Here is a 20112-nt window from a genome sequence, read left to right on the forward strand (position 1 = left end):
GTGAACCATGCAGGGGCCAGTTAATCTCAATATTGAAACCATTTAAATCTTACACAAAGGTAAGCCATCAAAACAGCCAGACAGGTGGGGGGCCACAGAGGGCAGTCGCGGGCCACAAGTTGGACAGCCCTGCTATAGAGGGTTCATAGATGAGGCCCTCCCAGGCTTCAGCAGGGGGCAGGCTAAGTACTTTCTTCAGAACCTGGGCAGTGTCGTGCACTGACTCATGGCTGCTGGACATTGTGAAAAATGATTACAGAAAAAAGTTCACTGCGGAAATTTTTCCTTTCCCTTGTTCCAGTGGAACTAGAAAAGCAACAAGCATTGTGCGAATCGCTGGAGACACTATTTCTCTGTCCTCTTTTTTTAGATCTTAAAGACACCAGGAAAGTACCTAGATCTAAGAGTTGTGAATCTCTACTTGGATATATGCTCTTTCAAGATGGAGGTCGTCAAACTCATAAGTTCAAGTATTCTTCAGAACTGGACAATGACCGTAGACCTCAGGGACACATATTATCATGTTGTTGTCAGTTTGGAAGATCAGAAGTTCCTGAGGTTTGCAACTGGGTCGCATCATTTCCAGCTCGCTCCCCTGCCCTTTTCTGTTTTCAAGGTCTCGACTTTTCTTTTATCTTTTCTCTTGTTTCTGTTCATATGTGCTTCTTATTTAGCTTATCACATGATCCCAGTCCAGTGCTTATAATTAATGCATTTTTTTTTTTCATATTTACTTTCCTCTAACCCTCAGCTCCCTCCACTTTGTCTCTTTATTTCCCATTCTCTGTTGCTCTCTCTTTTTTCCCTTCATTTTCTAAGAAGTTTCATTATTACTATCTTAAAAGTAATTAATTGTACTGGCCATTGGGAATGACGATTGAACAGAAAATATTTGATGGATTTGTCGGATTGCACTCAAATTGGTCATTAGGAAAAAAAATCTTAATATTGCCAGTTTAACTGGAGAACCCGCTACTTCACTCTCACACAGAGCAGCCACTGTAGAAATCCTGCCCCTTTTCCCTACCCATGTCAGCACAGCAAACGAGAGAGTTACGGTGGCCACACACGTGGCCATCGGTCGCACGAAAGATTGTACAATCAGCCACAAACCATTCAGGGCTGAAACGGCAGATAAGGAAGTAGAAACAATAGGATTTCTACTTCCTTCTGCCGATTCAGTGCTGAAGGCAGATTTTGGTCAGGTGCCTTCTATGGCGCCCGATCAAAATCTTTTAACTGGTCCGATCTGCGAGTCGACTGATATCAGCAGCTTCCTGCGATATCGGTTGACTTGTCGACTTGCCATACACGCACAGAATATCGTATGAAACGAGGTTTCGTACAATATTATTGGTGCGTGTATGGCCAGCTTTATAGTTATTAATGGGTTGGAAAAATGTGATTGCAGGCAGTTTGGGTCATGGCAATTGGCCACCTGGGGCCCCTAGTGAACGCAGCATGGCCAGGTCCCCCTTCAGACTGGAACAGATACCCCTACATGCTGACAGCACTGTCTTCCAGCAGGCAGAGCCACTGACTGGCACACTTCACACTGACTGGCGCATACAAACTGACTGGCATACTGACTGGCACACACACTGACTGGCATACTGACTGGCACACTTCACACTGACTGGCATACTACACACTGACTGGCACACTTCACACTGACTGGCATACTGACTGGCACACTACACACTGACTGGCATACTGACTGGCACACACACTGACTGGCATACAAACTGACTGGCATACTGACTGGCACACACACTGACTGGCATACTGACTGGCACACACACTGACTGGCATACTACACACTGACTGGCACACTTCACACTGACTGGCATACTGACTGGCACACACACTGACTGGCATACTACACACTGACTGGCATACTGACTGGCACACTTCACACTGACTGGCACACTTCACACTGACTGGCATACTACACACTGACTGGCATACTGACTAGCACACTTCACACTGACTGGCACACTTCACACTGACTGGCATACTACACACTGACTGGCATACTGACTAGCACACTTCACACTGACTGGCACACTTCACACTGACTGGCATACTACACACTGACTGGCATACTGACTAGCACACTTCACACTGACTGGCACACTTCACACTGACTGGCACACTTCACACTGACTGGCACACTTCACACTGACTGGCATACTACACATTGACTGGCACACACACTGACTGGCATACTACACATTGACTGGCACACACACTGGCACATACACACCCTTTACTGACTTCCTCCATTATCAAGAAAAGGAATGTTACTATCGCTTCCCCACTAGGCGGAGCCGCATCCCAGCCCACACCATATCCCCTCCCTTTCTATCCTACTCTCTAGCCCTCACACAGTTCCGGCTCTGCCCCTTCCAGCTTTTGAGAAACAACAACCGGTCCGCTGTGCTCGGCTCCCCCGTCAGATACGACAAGCGCTATCCACCCAAGGTAAGAGCCTGACTCCTTCCCGCCATTCCCGGCATATAGCCCCGCCCTACTACGAGTTCCCCGCAGCCGAGCCGCGGCCTCAGTGTGGCGCGCACAATGGGAGTGGGAGTGGCCACGGCCGTTACGCTCCCCTATGTACTGCAGCATGGGAAGGGGAGGCAGCTGGCACATATCAGTGGGCCCACATTAAAGCATGCCCTTGTACGAACGATTCCATTAACCTCGATAGATGTTTTAAAAAAAAAAAAACTTTTCAGTAAGCAATAATGATGGTATTTATTGTATGTACTTATGCTGCAAATGGCCCCCAAGGCTAGCAGCACTACACGATTATTTTTCGCATTTGGCTTTGATATTTACCAGGGATAGCCATGGGGTAACTTGGGCACAGGGTGCAGAAGGACGTGTGTGTGGGCTTCATACCCTCAGACTTTTAGACCCCTCTGTGCCCACAGGATTAGCTGATAGTGCTGCTGTAGTTCTATTACTGTGGGAAACTATTTGCCACCTCTGGTATAAGGGACATGATGTTCATCTTCTCTCATAGTAAAAATAGCGCTGGGCACCAAGTCTGGACTGAGATTTGAAAAAGACCCTGTCATTTTAGGTGCACATATGCCAACAGCCCCCCACAGGCCTTCCGCCATTTGCCAGAATGTACAAGTTGGCAGTGTTGGCCTGCTGGGCACATACACCTACACTTTAGACTCACAACCTGTATACAATTCCTGATGCCAGAATTAATACTGAAGAAAACTAAAAACGGGGGTTTTCAGAAAACACAGCAGCCCTATCTGTTTCTGGTCTTGTTGGGTAGAACTGGCAAGCCTGAAGATGGACAGGTTTTCAAGAGATAATGGGCTGTGTTCTTGCAGCTCTCTATGAAAAAGTAACTGGTGTTTTAGGGCTGTAGTTTCTATATGGGCATTCTTGGGCCCACCACTGGCCACTTGCTGCAGAGTGGTAGCCTTCTCTGACCCATGCATGGCATAGACCAGATAATACATGGGGAGCAGTGTATTTTTGCTGATGTAGTAACGCCTAAACATGGCTGTGCCCCCTGTGTATAGACCAGAAGAGTTGGTGGGTAAGGGAGGATGTGCCACGCCCAGTGACTTTTCCATGAGAAAACAAACCACCACCCGTGCCAACCTCAGTGGCTCCTTTGTTGTGAAATTCACCAACCATCCAGGGGCATTTGTCAATTCAGATTTGCAATGGTGCCCACCAATATGTTTTACGAGGCTATTTGGGTTACCATCTCTTTGGGCAGAGGCAGACAGGGTTGAACCAGACCAATTTGTGACAAGTGGACATGCGGGAAACTCATACATTTTAGAAGACTGTTTAATACAAATTGCTGATTGGTTGCTACTGCCAATTGCACTTGTTCCCATGTTTTTTTAATCAGTCCTTGTGTTGCTTATCAGCTCTACTCCAGCTAAGACTCATTTCCCTCAATGCCTTGTATTAATTACTTAGTTGGAACCCTATCTTGCCCGCTGCAAACCTGACCTCCTGAGCTGTCGTTATTTATATAGCAGTTCTTCTCTGATGTCATCCGCCTGAGCGGGGCAGGCAGGTGCAAGTATCAATAATAGCAAACAAAAAAATTCACAGCTGTACTCACCTTAGTCAATTTTCTGTGGTGCAAAGTCTCCTAGACATATGGCAGCGCCCCAACAATGTTTAGAACGGAGCAGAAATAGAGACTGCACTCAAGCAAAATTTCAGTTGGGGAGCTTACCCCATATATTATGCCAATGTACCACAAAAAAAAAATCAACATTTCGGGGGGAATTCCCTCCCTTCGCTTATCCTGACAAACCACTTTCATTTTTTGGTGTTACTGTTCCTTTAATGTGTTTACTGAATTAAGTGTCCCTGTTTCTTGGGTACTCCTACCAAATTTTCCATATTGTTTCCATTTGTAATAAGTGATAAGCAGGACCAGTTACCACACGTGCACCACCCAGTGCCTGTTGGCACATGCCTGCTTGCTTGTATTTCTAATGAGCAGATCTTTACTGCAGGGGGCAGTTGTGTAAACCATGCTTTGCTAGTCTTCTGCCTTTCCCAGGATCCTCCAATAAGACTACATGTATGGGATCCGTTATCCGGAAACCTGTTATCCAGAAAGCTCAGAATTACAGAAAGCCCATAGACTCCATTGTTATCAAACAATTCAGATTTTTAAAATTGATTTCCTTTTTCTCTGTAATAATAAAACAGAACCTTGCACTTGATCCTAACTAAGAAATAATTAATCTTTATTGGATTCAAAACAATCTTGTTGGGTTTAATTATTGTTTAATAGATTTTTTTAGTAGACTCAAGGTACAGAGATCCAAATTACGGAGCATTCTGGATAACAGGTCCTACTCCTGTACATTCTTTATTGTCTGTCAGGGCGGCTAAGTGGCAGGTAAATTCAATGTTAATTGTAAGGTTATTCAGTTGGCTTTTCTGACTTCTTTTCAACCCCACTAGTGGGTGTCAAAACGTACTGTGTCCCATTACCCTAAATATACAAGAGGGCCATATAGTAGATAACATTTCCCCAGCAGCTCAGATGGAATTATTCTTATCCCCTGGAAAAAATTGCTCTTGCTGTTTTTCTCTATTTCTGCCTCTCAGACTTTTTCTTTAATCGTGGCAGGACTGCAAAAAAATGGAGAATTATAAACGCATGACCGACGATGAACTGATCGAAACCCTGCGGAAATGCAACATTACGCATGGACCTATTGTGGGTATGTCATTAAATATTCTATCAGGGCTACCCATACTAAAAAATGATATATCCACAGCACACAGTTGAAGGGCTAGTGTAAAGTGATACTGACAGCCACTTATGTCTATGAAGATTCTCATTCATCCAGGTCATGATATACAGTATCTAGTAGAATTAAGTCTAAAACAACTGGACTTTTTTGAGTTTTTCTTGAAAACGTTTCACCACTCATCCGAGTGGCTTCTTCAGTTCAAATGACTGGTAGGGAATTACCCGGTATTTAAACTCTTGATGGTAGTAGAGTCACAGACATCCAATCACAATGGTTCCATTGAACTTGTTCAGTTAGGTGTTAGCTGAAACTGACAGGTGTAAGAAGGTATGATCCTTCTTACATACCCACGGAGCAGCCATGTTTGTTCCCCTCTTCAGGGTTTTAATTTAAATGCCTCCCAAGTGAATAAATATGCCCAATCACAAACCTGCAACGCCCTTCTGCTTTCAGCCAGTGTGTGACAAGCTCAGCTCCGTTGTCTATGTGTAATGGGGGGGGGGGAGGGAGAGCCCTTAGAAGCAGGCAGGCACGGGAAAGCTTAAGCTGGCCTGCTATTTAATTCTTTGTGGGAAGAGCAGAGAGGGGGCACAGCCCTTTGAAGTAGGCAGGCAATGGAAAGATCAAACCTGCCTGCTATCTAGTTCACAACACCATGCAATGCTATGCGAGGGAGGGAGGAGGAACTCCTTGAAGCAAACGGCAAGCTGAATCATCCCAGTTTATGATGTAGTCCTTTTGACAGACTGAGAAGCTACAGTCAGGTTGCTAGACATTTGGGTTCAGGATCTTCAGTAGGATTTATGTAGAAAAACAGGACTTTTAGGAAAAAATAGTCAACATGACCTATAGGTAGGTTTGGAAGTAGGTTCATATTTTTTTGGTGTCAGTATCAGTTTAAACATGGAAATTAGTTTAAAAATACAGGTGCCTGTCTGGAAAAATCAATACAGGTTCCCCACACAAAAACTGCTCACCGCTCAAATCCTCTGGTCCAGGTGCAACCTCTCCCAGCCTACACTCAGGTGAAAAAAAACTGGCGGCCAGGGAGAACCCACTTCCAAACAAGAAAGCATTATGCTTACCAAACAGTCCTGTTGACCCAGGTGCTCCTACCCCAAGTCTGTAGCCAGGGGACAAATCTCGTCACAAAACTTCACACATTGGCAGTGCACTCCAGGTCAGCATAAAAAGCCACAACAGTTGGTATTAAAATCGATCAAACTTTTTTTTTTTTTTTGCAAGCAAAACTCACAAGAATAGGTACCAACATAATACATTTGGAGTTTGCATGGAGAGAGTACAAATTATTTCCTTTTGTGGTCATATTAAGTCATAGATCACACAATAGCCATGGGTTTTAATGATGGGTAATACACACCGTGGGAGTTAGTAAATCATGAGGTAGGTGGCCCGTTTCCCATAAGTAGCCGGGGACCTGGGGATGATGAGTAACGTGCATGTGAGGGGGAGCCCTATGGAGTTTGTGTTAGCCACCTTCCCCATACATTGGTATAGCTTTTCATTTTGCCGTTTCTACATGACAGGTATCTTTCTTGCAGGCAGATGTCGCTTATGGACTTGTACCATGCATCATAGGTAGGCGCAGGTTGCGCTTTCCAATTAAGAGTAATGAGTCTACGAGCTTGGAAGAGAACCTTAGCTAGGAATTGTTTGACGTCAGTGCTTAGCTCTAGACCAGAGGTGATACCCAGCAGGCATACTTTAGGGGCAGGGGTAATTTCTATGCCTTTTACTGAACTTAATTTCCCTAGGATTCTGGTCCAGAAGTTTTCCAGCAAGGGGCACGCCCAGAGGACATGGAATAGGGTGCCTGTATCGTCTTGGCATCTTAGGCATTGGGGGGATGCTCCTGGGTATATTTTATGTAGCTTCTCCAGGGTATAATACACCCGATGAATAAGGTATAATTGGAGCAGCTTGTGTCTACAATTGATAGAAACACTTTTGGGGGCCATCAGCACCTCCTTCCATTGCTCGTCCGAGAAGTACCCCAGGTCAGCTTCCCATGCGTCTCTACTTTTCAGAGTAGAGTAATCAGAGCTAGTATTGATTATGAATTTGTATATGGTGGATAGCTTACATTTTTTGTGACACTTTCTTATAAGTGACAGGAGTGGATTCTCAACAGGGGCCAGGAGCGATCGGCTGGACAATTTTTTAAGGGTCGTTTGAAGCCTATGGTATAGTAGTCATTGGGAGGTTGGTAAGGAGTAGTAGTGTTTTAGGAATGAGAAAGGGATCATTCCTCCCTTCTCCCATACATCTTGGATAGATACGATACCTGGGTCCAGCCAGTGTTTTTGTTATGCCCTAGGGGGTAGCTGGGTCAATTGTATTGCATCTGAGAAGTTTGCGGGCCTCGTCTTAGGCTTTTTTTTACTGCTGCTATTATGGGGTTAGAAGGGGATTGTGGTGGTTGGATCAGTACAACTTGCCATGAGGTGACATAAGGGGGTATCAGGGTCTGCCAGGCGTTATATAGTGATGAGCATGGGCCATCTGGGGTGAGGGGGCACAAATGTGGCAGTTGTATGGCCAGGTACAGGATTGGGAAATCGGGGAGTGCCATCCCTCCCTTGACTTTGAGCCTTTTCAGGTGAGATAGGCTTAGGCGGGAGCGGCCCTGTCCCCAGATAAATGTTCTCATGCTAGTGTCCAGTTGTTTGAAGAATGTTTTTTGGGGGGCCAGTGGGGTGTGCCACAGAAGCATACATAATCTTGGGTTGAATTAACATTTTGATGAGCTGAATGCGACCTGATGGGCCTATCGGCAGGTTATTCCAAGCAGCAAATTTTGCGCTTGTCCAGTTTAGCATTGGGCCTAGATTCAGGTTGTAGTAAGTGGATAGTGGCCATGAGACTTGCACCCCTAGGTAGGTGAAGTGGTTAGCTATGGGAAGAGGGCATTGAGTGGGGTTGGATAAAATCGATCAACCTTTATTTGCACATCTAAAAAGCACAGCTTGAGGTCTTACTCGATTCGTGACAGCGCACTTCCTCAGAGACCTCTCCATTTCTTACACGTAGGAAATATATACCCATAATCCCGCTCATAAAATTACCATATCCAATGGCTTCTGTTACAAACATATACATATTCCATTAACTAATTAGATGTGCCTATCAAGTAGTTAATTGTTCACACAGCTTTACATCCTGAACTTTTCAGATAATCATTTATCAAAAAGAAACTACATAACATTACAAAACGGTTACACTCCTTTAGATAAATACATTGTTGCAGCAAATTAATCAAACTATAACTGCTTTCAAAAGTAACAGCTTATATCAAATGTTAAATTCAGCCCTCGAGGTTGCCTTGTGCACAATTTATAACTCCACTTCTGCCCGTAACAGTTTTGAATGTATATCGCCCCCTCTAGGTCCTGTGGGGACTTTTTCAATTCCCTGCAGTCTCACACACCCTACATTACCATTACTGCACTCACTAAAGTGCATAGAGACTGTTGTTGTTTCACTCCTTGATTTTATTAAGTTTAAATGTTCCCTAGCCCTCTCCTTTAGTTGTCTGGTGGTACAGCCAACGTATTGCTTTAAACATCTTGTGGAGGTAAGCAGGTATGCAGCTGACTTAGTATTGCAGTTTATATAACTTCTTATACCAGAACACTTATTTGTCACACTGCATACAAAAAAATCAGAGACATGCACTGCTATGCATGTCACACATTTCCTTGCACTGCACCTATACATCCCTCTACTTTGTAACCAAATGGTTCTTTGATCACCCCGCACATACAGACTAGGAGCTAAAATAGTACCAAAAGTGGGAGCCTTTCCCGCTACCATCTCGTTTCGTACGATATTCGGTGCGTGTATGGCAAGTCGGCGAGGCGACTGATATCGCAGGAGGCTGCTGATATCGGTCGACTGCTGAAGGCGCCTGAGCAAAATCTGCCTTCAGGGCTGAATCGGCAGAAGGAGGTAAAACTCCTATTGTTTCTACCTCCATATCTGCCGTTTCAGCCCTGAACGTTAGTGGCGGATTGGAACAATTGCCACGTGTGTGGCCACCTTTAAGCAATTCCTGTCTATCAGTTTCGGGTGCAGACTTAAATGCATCAAATATCGACTTCCTAACATAGCCCCTGTCCAGAAACTTGCAGGCCTCCTTAACAAATTCCTCATCAGAACTACAGTTCCTGTGCAAGCAGAGAAACTGTCCTTTTTGAATACCCCTATTAAGATGCCGAGGATAGCATGAATCAGCACTCAATAGGGAATTTCCAGAGCAAGGTTTTGTGTATACTGTAGTCTCTATCTCCCCTTCTTTAATGGTCAGTGATAGATCCAGATAGACTATTTGGTTTGCATTACAGGCACTGGTAAACTTAAGGTTTAGAGCCATATTATTAAGACCTTTAACAAAGTCATTAAAATGCTCCTCAGTTCCATCCCATACAAATAACAAGTCATCGATGTAGCGACGATAAACCACCACATGGTCGATACCAGACACATCACCCCCAAAGACATGGGTCTCCTCCAACCACCCCATGTAGAGGTTGGCATAAGTGGGTGCAAATTGTGCCCCCATGGTGGTCCCACGCTCCTGGAGGTAATACACCCCCCCAAACATGAAGTAGTTATGTGTGAGAAGATACCAAATCGCCTCCACAATGAATTCTTTCACTTCCTCAGTATACCAACTATACTTATCTAAGTGGTATTTCACTGCCTCAACCCCACTTGTATGTGGTATACTGGAATACAGTAAAACCACATCTGCTGTTCCCCACTTATAGGTTTCACACCACTCAAATTCTTGAAACAACTTTAATACTTCAGTAGTGTCACAAATATAGGAGGCTAGTCTCTTCACTAAAGGCTGAAGCAATCGATCAGTCATCGCCGAGAGACCCTCATTCAATGAGACCCCAGATATGATCGGTCTACCTTTAGGTGGTATATCCCCTTTATGAACCTTTGGGAGGTGGTAAAACACTGGTATCTGGGGGTGCTTGGGCACTAACACCTTCCACATTCTCCTTGTTACAAGACCTACTTTTCCACCATGTAATACCTGCCTCAACACTTCCCTGAATTCTTTTGTGGGGTTGGTTCGAAGCACTCTATAAGTCTCAATATCACTTAGCTGTCTCACTGCTTCCTTTTCATAATCTGATGAGTTATGCACAACAACCATTCCACCTTTATCCACTTTCTTAAAAAACAGTACTTTATCTGCTTTCAGTTCATTCAATGCTTTCTTCTGACTCATGGTGAGATTACCAGCCTTCCTTCCAGTGCATTGTTCATTCCATAATCTAGTCAATTCACCCTCCACCAATTCTTAAAAAACATCAACTGCTTTCTCCCTACTATTTACGGAATAAAAATCTGAATACACTTTTATTGTGGAATTTAGCACCCATGAATCTATCCCTATCTGATTTTATGCTGACCTGGAGTGCACTGCCAATCAGGGCTACCCTACATAGTAACATAGTAAGTTGGGTTGAAAAAAGACATACGTCCATCAAGTTCAACCATAATGCCTATATATAACCTGCCTAACTACTAGTTGATCCAGAGGAAGGCAAAAAACCCCATCTGAAGCCTCTCTAATTTGCCTCAGGGGAAAAAATTCCTTCCTGACTCCAAGATGGCAATCGGACCAGTCCCTGGATCAACTAGTACTAAGAGCTATCTCCCATAACCCTGTATTCCCTCACTTGCTAAGAATCCATCCAGCCCCTTCTTAAAGTTATATAATGTATCAGCCAGCACGACTGATTCGGGGAGGGAATTCCAGAACTTCACAGCTCTCACTGTAAAAAATCCTTTCCGAATATTTAAATGGAACCTCCCTTCTTCTAAACGAAGTGGGTGCCCTCGTGTCCGTTGGAAGGACCTACTGATAAACATTAGAAAGGTTATTATATGATCCCTTTATATATTTATACATAGTTATCATGTCACCTCTTAAGCGCCTCTTCTCCCTAACCCTACCCTACAGATACGTGTTACTGCAGTCACGTTATTCCGTATCCCCCTTACGGCACAGATATTATATTTCCATATGTTTATATCCACGTATAATATATCCATAGGCACATAGATGTATTTCCTGGAAGGGAAAAAAAAATTGAAGGAATGATAAACGTTCTAACCACAAGAAGTGACTCCTACAACGTATCCTAAAAGCTGCCACACGGTTTGGCCATGTCATGTATCCAGAGTAGTGTTCCTGTAGGGATTTCTGTAGATAAAACCCTCGTATATTTGTTTCTGTTACTCCATTGCTCTCAGGGTAACCTTTTGATTGTGCTTTAATGTTTTCTAGGCACCACTCGGACTTTATATGAGAAGAAACTTTATGAGTATGAACGCAGCAAAACTAGGAATCAGTATCCCTTAGGTAAGCTGGACACACGTTTAGTAATACATCTTCCACATGTGATAATAGGGCTCATTTATATCCACAGATGTAGTGGGCAACTTGTGATTTTTCATGCAGTGAGTTGCATAAAAGAAAACTTTAAATAAAGGTATTGTTTGTGTTCAAACACCTGTATAGTTGCACTTTCGGACTGAATTAAGTGCTGCGGTGCAAATTGACGCAGAGTGCTGTGCAATCCCTGAAGCAACCATCACCTCCTGACCAGGCATTAGGTCCTGGGTTGCCTCATCACATTGCATCAATAGGCACAGCACACTTGTGGCTAAAGAATCAGCATCAGCACCCAACCGTCACTTAAATAAGTAAGAGGTACAATCAGGGATTAAGTATATCTATTGAAAAAAACACAAGCCACAAACATGACACAGAGACTGGAGCACTGCACACTCAATTCTGCATAAAAATACAATCTTTATTGTAGCAGGGAATTAGACTTGTTTAAAACCTTTTAAAATAACCAGTCACCCCCAAATAAGCCCATACATCATAATCGCCCCCACTTTTTCAAAGGTAAAGAGCCCTACTGGGACCGGAACCATTATGGTTCACACACAGTTGCATCTGGATGCAAGTCAAGTATCACCCAATTATGAAGGGACAGTCCCAGTGAAAGTCACAGATCCAATACAAAAATACATATAAAAAGAGCGACACACCAATATAGGGTATAGGGAGCACCGATACTCATCAAAAATGCATTGGGCAGTCTATAACCAGGCAGCATGGGCTAAGAGAGACGCCATCCTCAGGATGCTGTGGATCTCATGCCAAACAGACTGCAAAAAAATCTGGCACAACTGCATCCAATTTGCAACAAAACGCACCTGCAGTTACTTCCATTTTGGGGGCTCTGATGGAGTTGTTCCAGACACAGCTCATCTGATTTAACGCCTGCAATGAAGCATGAATTCTGGGAAATACCAGTGCATTTTGGGGAAAAAAACCATGGCTATTGTATACATAATTCCATTTTGCTCACTGTGTCTGGGTGAATGAGTGCTCTCAAAAGGTGGCTTTTGGGACTTAAATTAATACTGTCATGGGGCATCCAATTTGTTCCAAGTTATAAACTATAATTTATAAAGAAAAAAAGGAAGGTATAGAAAAGTAGGAACAATAAAATGGGATAATCTCTTTAAGTTCCCAGGATACTAGTGAAATTAATTTGGGGGGGGGGGGGATAAATCTGTATACTATCCAAGGTTGCCAGGTTTTTTCATTTGCAGATATCCATCTAATTTCACTTTAGGATGTGATAAGTTGATAGATCTTTGTTTCCAAGCTTTTGCTAGAGTATGACGAGCTGCTAATAATATAAAGTTAACTTATCGTATTTGGGGTGGCTCAAGGGGTTGTACCCAGGGCCAGTGCACTTTTTAGCAAACATAAGCACCATACCTTAAAAAGAAGTGCATTTCTTTAAATGGCAACACTTAAAAATAACACTTTTATGAAGAAAGTAAAAGTTTAGTATTGGTGAACCTAATGATAAGAAGTGCAGGGAAATGTCCCAAGCCTAAGCTTAGCCATTCTTGCGCCATTTGATCCTTTTCCTTAACCAAGGTTTTCTTTTCTTAGGTTCGTATGAAAGCAAAACCCAGTACAGGAACAGAGCAAATGACGAGGACCTGGGTAGGAAAATTACTTATACATATCTATCTATTTATCTTTCTATCGTCTATCTATTCTAATACACAAGAGCCATAAGAGAGGTCACCTCGAGTTCCATACCCTGTATAAAAGCACTTGGCCATTCGCCTCGTGCCTTTATATAGTCATGGAACTTTTTGGTGACTTATAATTTCCATATATTTTACAAGAGGGGGGTACTTTATGCACAGTATAAACAGACTGTTTTCTTAACAAGAGATGTTTGCAGCTACATATTATAATGCAATCTTTAAAAGGCCCCATTCTCACTGTATGCTATTTTGCCCATCATTTCTTCTCAACCAATTATTACCAACCATCTGTTGCATATTCTTATATGGATCACTGTGACTTCATGCTAAGGTAATCTCATGTCACATTAGTTATTAGGATCCCATAATGTGGGCCTGACACTTCCAAAGTTGCCGAAAGCAGTGGATGAATGGGCAGTGAGAAAGTCAATTAGTGCGATAGTTAGGGAGATGGTTCTGACAGTGTTTTATATATAGTAACAGAGTTTAGCCTTAAGGAGCTACTAGTAGCGCTACTTTTCACAGCTACAAAAATAGACAATGCAGATCATTTACTGTCAATTGTCTCTACATGTTTTTTAGAAGAGGCAGTTTTCAGTTGTCTATGGCAGGGTATTTTCTGGCATTTAGTAGCCATGACAAGTAGCTGCTACTAAGTAGCTTCGTCTGTCTTCACCCTAAGGTGTATGGCCAAATTGCATTGTGTGAGATGTGGAAGTGTGGGACCATGTACACTAAATGGCCAAATGTATCCAGACCCCTGGCTGTCCAACATTTAATTCCGACACCAAGGTCTTCTGCTCTACTGTGAAGGCCCCACTAGATGTTGGAACATTGTTGGTGGGATTTGATATTGGAGATCAGGCTTGGCTCACACCATTACACCACCCCAGCTGACGTTTGTGATTGCAGATGGTGGTGTTAAGTTTGGTTTCTGATCACCCATAAAAAATCCTGTGATTCCTGCGAATAGTACTTATGCTGACATTGCTTCTGGGGACATTTCCAACTGAGGACATGTCAAAGTCCAGATACTTGGCCAATACCCCCATAAACAGATCTACAGCATAGCCTATGTCCATATATTTGTGTAGACATTTTTACAAGCAATCATTAAATCCTAATTTAAACAGCATGTTTTTTTTAACAGAGGATGAGGATTTTTACGAAGAGAAAACTGTTACCAGAACCTACCACTATCCACAAGCGCGACCACGGGTAAGCAATGTTCTAAGGGCATTTTATTGGATAGTGATGGGGGTGTTTCACTTTCAAAGTATCTTTAAAAAGGATTTAAACAAATGCTTTATAGAGTCAGGGCCACAGGGACTGCTGGCATAGGTAGGCATTTATAGGGGCAATTCGAGCCATTACTTTTAACCCTGACCCTGAGTTCAACACTATCCTGTCAGTTTACTCCGGAGCCATATAGAGCTTGGGCAGCCAATGGACCCTGGACATAAACTCTTTTTTAGCTTGACTTTAAATAATGCATTTTAGACCCGCCCCACCTCATGTGTGATTGACCAGTATGTATTATTCCACACCATTGCTTTACTGTACAGTATCTCATTCATTTTCATCCAATTAAATGATCTTCTTACTCTTTTCCCCTAGACCTTTGATCGGCTTGAACGAGAGTGAGTATGCTGTTGCCAAATACCTAGTTTGAGAAATATTGTATCCTGTTCTATAAATTTCCTTTATTATACTAGAATAATGTGAAAAGTGTGAACAGTAGGGTGTCATATTTTAACCATTTTCAGTTGGTTTTGATGTCTTCAGCATTTTTCCAAGATTCCAAACTCACAAGACTATACATGTTTCATAGAACTGTGTAAATAGCAGCAGGGGAATGTAGCTACCCCTCTTGGCACCCACCAATGTCCTTTAAATCTCAAAGTTTCTTTCTGTAGCTACAATAAGGGATCATTTAACAATGCCCCAGATGCAAGAGACCTCTTAGGCTCACAAAATATGCTTCACTTCCACATTCCACAAGCCCTGGGGGCATATCTCTGCTCTGCACCTCTTGCGAGCTATTCCAGTATGTGTACACCGTCTGGGCAACCTGACTTTTTAGGTGATGGGTAGGGGGCATGATGAGGGACAGTTAAGTGCCACCACCAGCCCCCCTCTCTTGAATACAGCTCTGCCAATCACAGGTAGTCTGGAGTCATAGGCAAAGCACAGGTTCTGCATTTAGAGGTAGGGCAGGGTGCAAAGTGCCATAACCATGGCCAGGGCCGCCATTGGTGGGAATAGTGGACAAAATTTTGCGGGACCCTGTGAAATCATCTTTTTTAAGGGGGTCCAGTCGCGTTACAAAAGTTACATAAATTGCATAAGTTACACATAAACTGTTTAGAAAACGATGTAACTTGCCTAAAACTTCAGTAACTTGTGTATCAAGCAAAAGACAATGCAGAGAAGCTTTGCAGAGACAAACAGACCCCCAATAAATTGAACAACTTAAGGTAAATTCCACTGCCCCCAATGAACTGACTGACTTATTAGCATATTAAATATTAATTTTACCTATTTATATGAACTGCTTATTATAGAGTAACATCAGCTGTTCATATTGGGAGCTATTTTTGAACAAGAATAATTGGATATTGGGCCCCACAGCAACATAATTGGGACCCTACGCTTATGCAGTTTACGTAACTTATGCAAAAATTTTATTTTCAAAGAAACTTATGTAACTTATGTAAAAACTCCACTGACTCCCCAATTAAAATACTGCACGTTAATTATTTTTATAAATTACTACTGACTATTTATTGTTCCTAAACTTATGCCTTGAACATGTGCTGACTATTCTCTATTCCAGACCGCTCTATAAAGAAAACACGTACCAGCCCATATCCCAGATGCGCCACCTGGGGACCACTCAAAGGGTAGAGCCTCGCAGGCCAATCCGTGTGAAGCAGAACGAAGAGATCCCCTGCAAGAGATACTTCCCAGTGTGGCTGCAGATCCTCCTGCTGCTCCTGTTCGTTGGTTTCCTGGCTGCTGTTTACTTCCTGCTGGAGCCTACTGACGACAATCCATTCATGCTGGAAAATAACTTATCGAATGGGCATTAATGGTACAGGATCTACCAACAATGCTTCACAGTGTGCTTTAAGGCAGGACTGTCTATCTTAAGCCTCCAAGGCTTTAAAAGGACAGTATTCACCAGTGTTCTACATGAGCTAGATAAATAGGGCTTAAAATATGTTCTGCATATTTGGGTTTTTTTTATGATATCCCTGTTTAAATTCCCCACTTGCTGCAGTTCTTTAAGTCTGGAAAGTAAAAGTAATTCAATTCCACTTTTCTGCACTGACCTGTGCAAGAAAGAGCGAAACACCATTGATGTTTCTTCCTAAAAACAGGAAGCCCTATATACTGACCTCCTGTGGAACAAAGGTGTAATTGCATATTTTACTATGTATAGGGGTTGCCCTCTAAGGACAAGTGCATGGTTTAAAATAGTGGAGGAGAGATTTATTTAAGTACTGGCTTTTTTTTAATTGGAGTTGAACAGCCCAGGGAACATCCCTGTGTGATGTAATGATCAGCTGACCAGATATGTTAATACTGTATGAATGGAATAAGCACAAATGTACGGGATAAGATCCCATTTTTAAAGAGCATAATTAAAATGCAATGATCTGCCTAAAAAATTAGCATAGACCCCCCCCAGGCATCTCAAGTTCTCTTTCCCTTTAAATGGTGCAGAGATCCAAATTACCTCACCTCCTCAAATCACCTTTATTCTTATACCAGGGACTAACAAACAGGCTGCACTGGAACAATTAAATGCTTGACTCTGTTTCTGTGATTTTTAAAGGGCAACCTAGACCCCAAGATCATTTGCCTCCTTGGGTTAGGTTATTTGTATGGTATAGGGCCAATTCACATAGCCACCCTTCTGCCAATTGCAATGCAGTCAGACTGTAAGGCAGGGGGGCACCTGACTAGCCATTATCACCATGCACTGACAGCTAAGATACTATAACCAGCCTTTTAAGAGGGGCCACTGTACTTTGTATTTCTTTTTACTGCTTGATGGACAACCTCTGCTTTATTACCTTGATACAAGGTTGTGGCTCTGCCCTGGAGTGTGGGAGGCCAGTATTTCATTAGGCATAGTGCTGCTGGCTATGGGAGGCTGCACAGCCATGAAAGTAACTGATACTGCCCAACTGATCTTGGGGCTCTAGTTGCATTTTAACATATATTGGGTTTATTGTATTCCCTCTGATCTCACTGGGCTTCTATCCTTCCTGAATTGCAGCCATCTGGGAAATGATGAGCTCAAAAAATAGGGTGTCTTAAAGAAACACTTACAGCAGAATACTAATTGTTTCCATTTAATCTTCCTGGCACCAGGTAGTGATATTGTCTTATTATGTATTGATGAGAAGTAAATACACTTATATACTGTACTTACTATAAAGCCTGGCCATGCATTGTTTAAACAAAGTACCCCTTTGTAAGTTACTGTGGAGTCCCAAGACCATATAAAGGTTTTATACAGGTCATGGAACTCCGGGGTGATTTTTAATATCCTCATATTTTACAATAGGGGTATATTATTATAATACATAAATTTAATTCTTTGAGTCATGTGACAGACATTACATCCATAGGCACCAAATATAACTGATGACATTGCTAAACACTTTATTAAGATAGACTTTATGGGATATTCATGGCTCCATCAGCACCTTATTTTAAGTTACATTTTAATAGCCACTTCCCAGGTTGGCATACTGGCAAAGTGTTGTGGCATCTTAGGGCATATTTAATAGCAGTGCTTTGGAGAGACTCTTTATATGAAAATCTGGCACTGATGGGCACCCAACTGTTGCTGAACTACGAGAAATCACAGGTGTATAGTATATTTCTCCTTTACATACACTACACTGTACCCCTATACTTTATGGTCTATGTCCAGGACATATTGACATTTTTATATGTTGGGAGGAGCAGGCTGTCTTTAGTACTAGCGGGGCTAGGGGAAATTTCCTATTGTGGCTCATTAGAACCATTTTCCAGTATCATCTGATAGATACCACTAGATGGCAAACTTTTACCAAAGGCTATAGAGCAGTGATTTTCTGTTTATTGGATTACAACCCTCCACACCTACTATAATTGACTACGAGTAGCTTATAATATATAAAAAGGACTGCTAAAGAGGATTAGTTTGCTGAGGCTGGCAATATTGGAAAGCCTATACACGGTATATAAATATCCTGTAAATCCTATCCGTATAAATGGAGCTTGTGATGTCATTTCTGTCATGTGACTCACTAAAACTTGTGTATTTTAATATCCTCATATTTTCCAACATGGGGTATTTAATTTAAGTCACCTCAGTGTTTCATGTATAAAAGCTCTTGGCCCTCTGCCTTGTGTGGGGGGTGGGGGTACATTATTTACTATATATATTGTAGGTATACACACACACAGAAGCAAAGAAGGATAGCAGTGGGCAAATATTTTACAGGACACATATATATATATATATATTATTTATGTGTGTGTATATGAAGCCCTGTGCATTAATGCATTACTAGTTAAATCTGGCATTTCCCAGGGTGGCGTGGTGCCATTCTGTAGCTCCTAATATAGACAGACGAGAGGCTCATTCCCAGCTTGAGAATAATAATAAGAAGCTTTTGTAATAGAACCACTTGTTACCAGCACTTGTAGTGAGAGAAGTTGTTTATATATATATATATATCTGCCATGAAATGTGTAACTGTGAGCAGGGATTTGCCATGTTTCATACAAAATTTTTTTAACCAATAAAACGTTTTATGAAAGTTTTAGTACCTGGCGTTCTCATTTGTTTCCATCTTTTGCGTGTTTCTTGACTGTAAGAGGGTGCAAAGTGAGCAAATAACTATGTTACATCTGTGGCATAAAAGGCATCACTGGGGCTCATTTACTAAATAGCTTTAACTGTGGCCGTGCACGTCACTGTACTGCTACTTTTAAAGGAACAGTAACACTAAAAAATGAAAGAGCTTTAAAGTAATAAAAATATAATGCACTGTTGCCCTGCACTGGTAAAACTGGTGTGTTTGCTACAGTAACACTACTATAATTTATATAATAAGCTGCTGTGTAGCCAGGGGCACAGCGGGGACAGCTGTACCGGGCCCGGGCAATTTTTACTTTTAAAGGGGGCCCGGCAGCGCTGCAGTTTTCTTAGTCGCTCGGGCCCCCTTTAATAAAATCCGGGCCCTGTCATTGGTTGGTTGCGCCCCGTGTGTACGGGTGACGTCATACGCACGGGGCGAAACCTTATAAAAGGGCCTGTCTCCGTTCGCGTGGAGACAGACGTGCGCAGGTGTCGCCCCTGAAGGATCCGGGGATGTTGCGGAAGATGCCAGAGGAGCCACCGAAGCCGAAGAGGACTGCTTCAGGTCGCCAATGTATTGGGGGGGGCTGCGGGACACACTGACCACCAATGTATTATGGGGGCACTGCTGCTGGGCACCAATGTATTAGGGGGGCACTGCTGCTGGGCACCAATGTATTAGGGGGGCACTGCTGCTGGGCACCAATGTATTAGGGGGGCACTGCTCTTGGCACCAATGTACTAGGGGGGCACTGCTGCTGGGCACCAATGTATTAGGGGGGCACTGCTGCTGGGCACCAATGTATTAGGGGGGCACTGCTGCTGGGCACCAATGTATTAGGGGGG

General features: G+C 42.8%; 1 protein-coding gene across 1 annotated transcript; it reads left to right on the top strand.

The window, feature by feature from the left end:
• The first annotated feature begins 2416 nt into the window (after positions 1-2416).
• Positions 2417-19225, top strand: emd (emerin). Its single transcript, NM_001113046.1, is given in 8 exon segments — positions 2417-2484; positions 5144-5237; positions 11602-11676; positions 13297-13350; positions 14551-14618; positions 15018-15040; positions 16237-16824; positions 16867-19225. Coding segments are annotated over 6 exon segments (558 nt in total). The 5' UTR covers positions 2417-2484; positions 5144-5155; the 3' UTR covers positions 16493-16824; positions 16867-19225.
• The last annotated feature ends 887 nt before the right edge of the window (positions 19226-20112 follow it).

Source organism: Xenopus tropicalis, chromosome 8, assembly GCF_000004195.4.
Source record: "Xenopus tropicalis strain Nigerian chromosome 8, UCB_Xtro_10.0, whole genome shotgun sequence".
Classification (NCBI taxonomy): Eukaryota; Metazoa; Chordata; class Amphibia; order Anura; family Pipidae; genus Xenopus; species Xenopus tropicalis.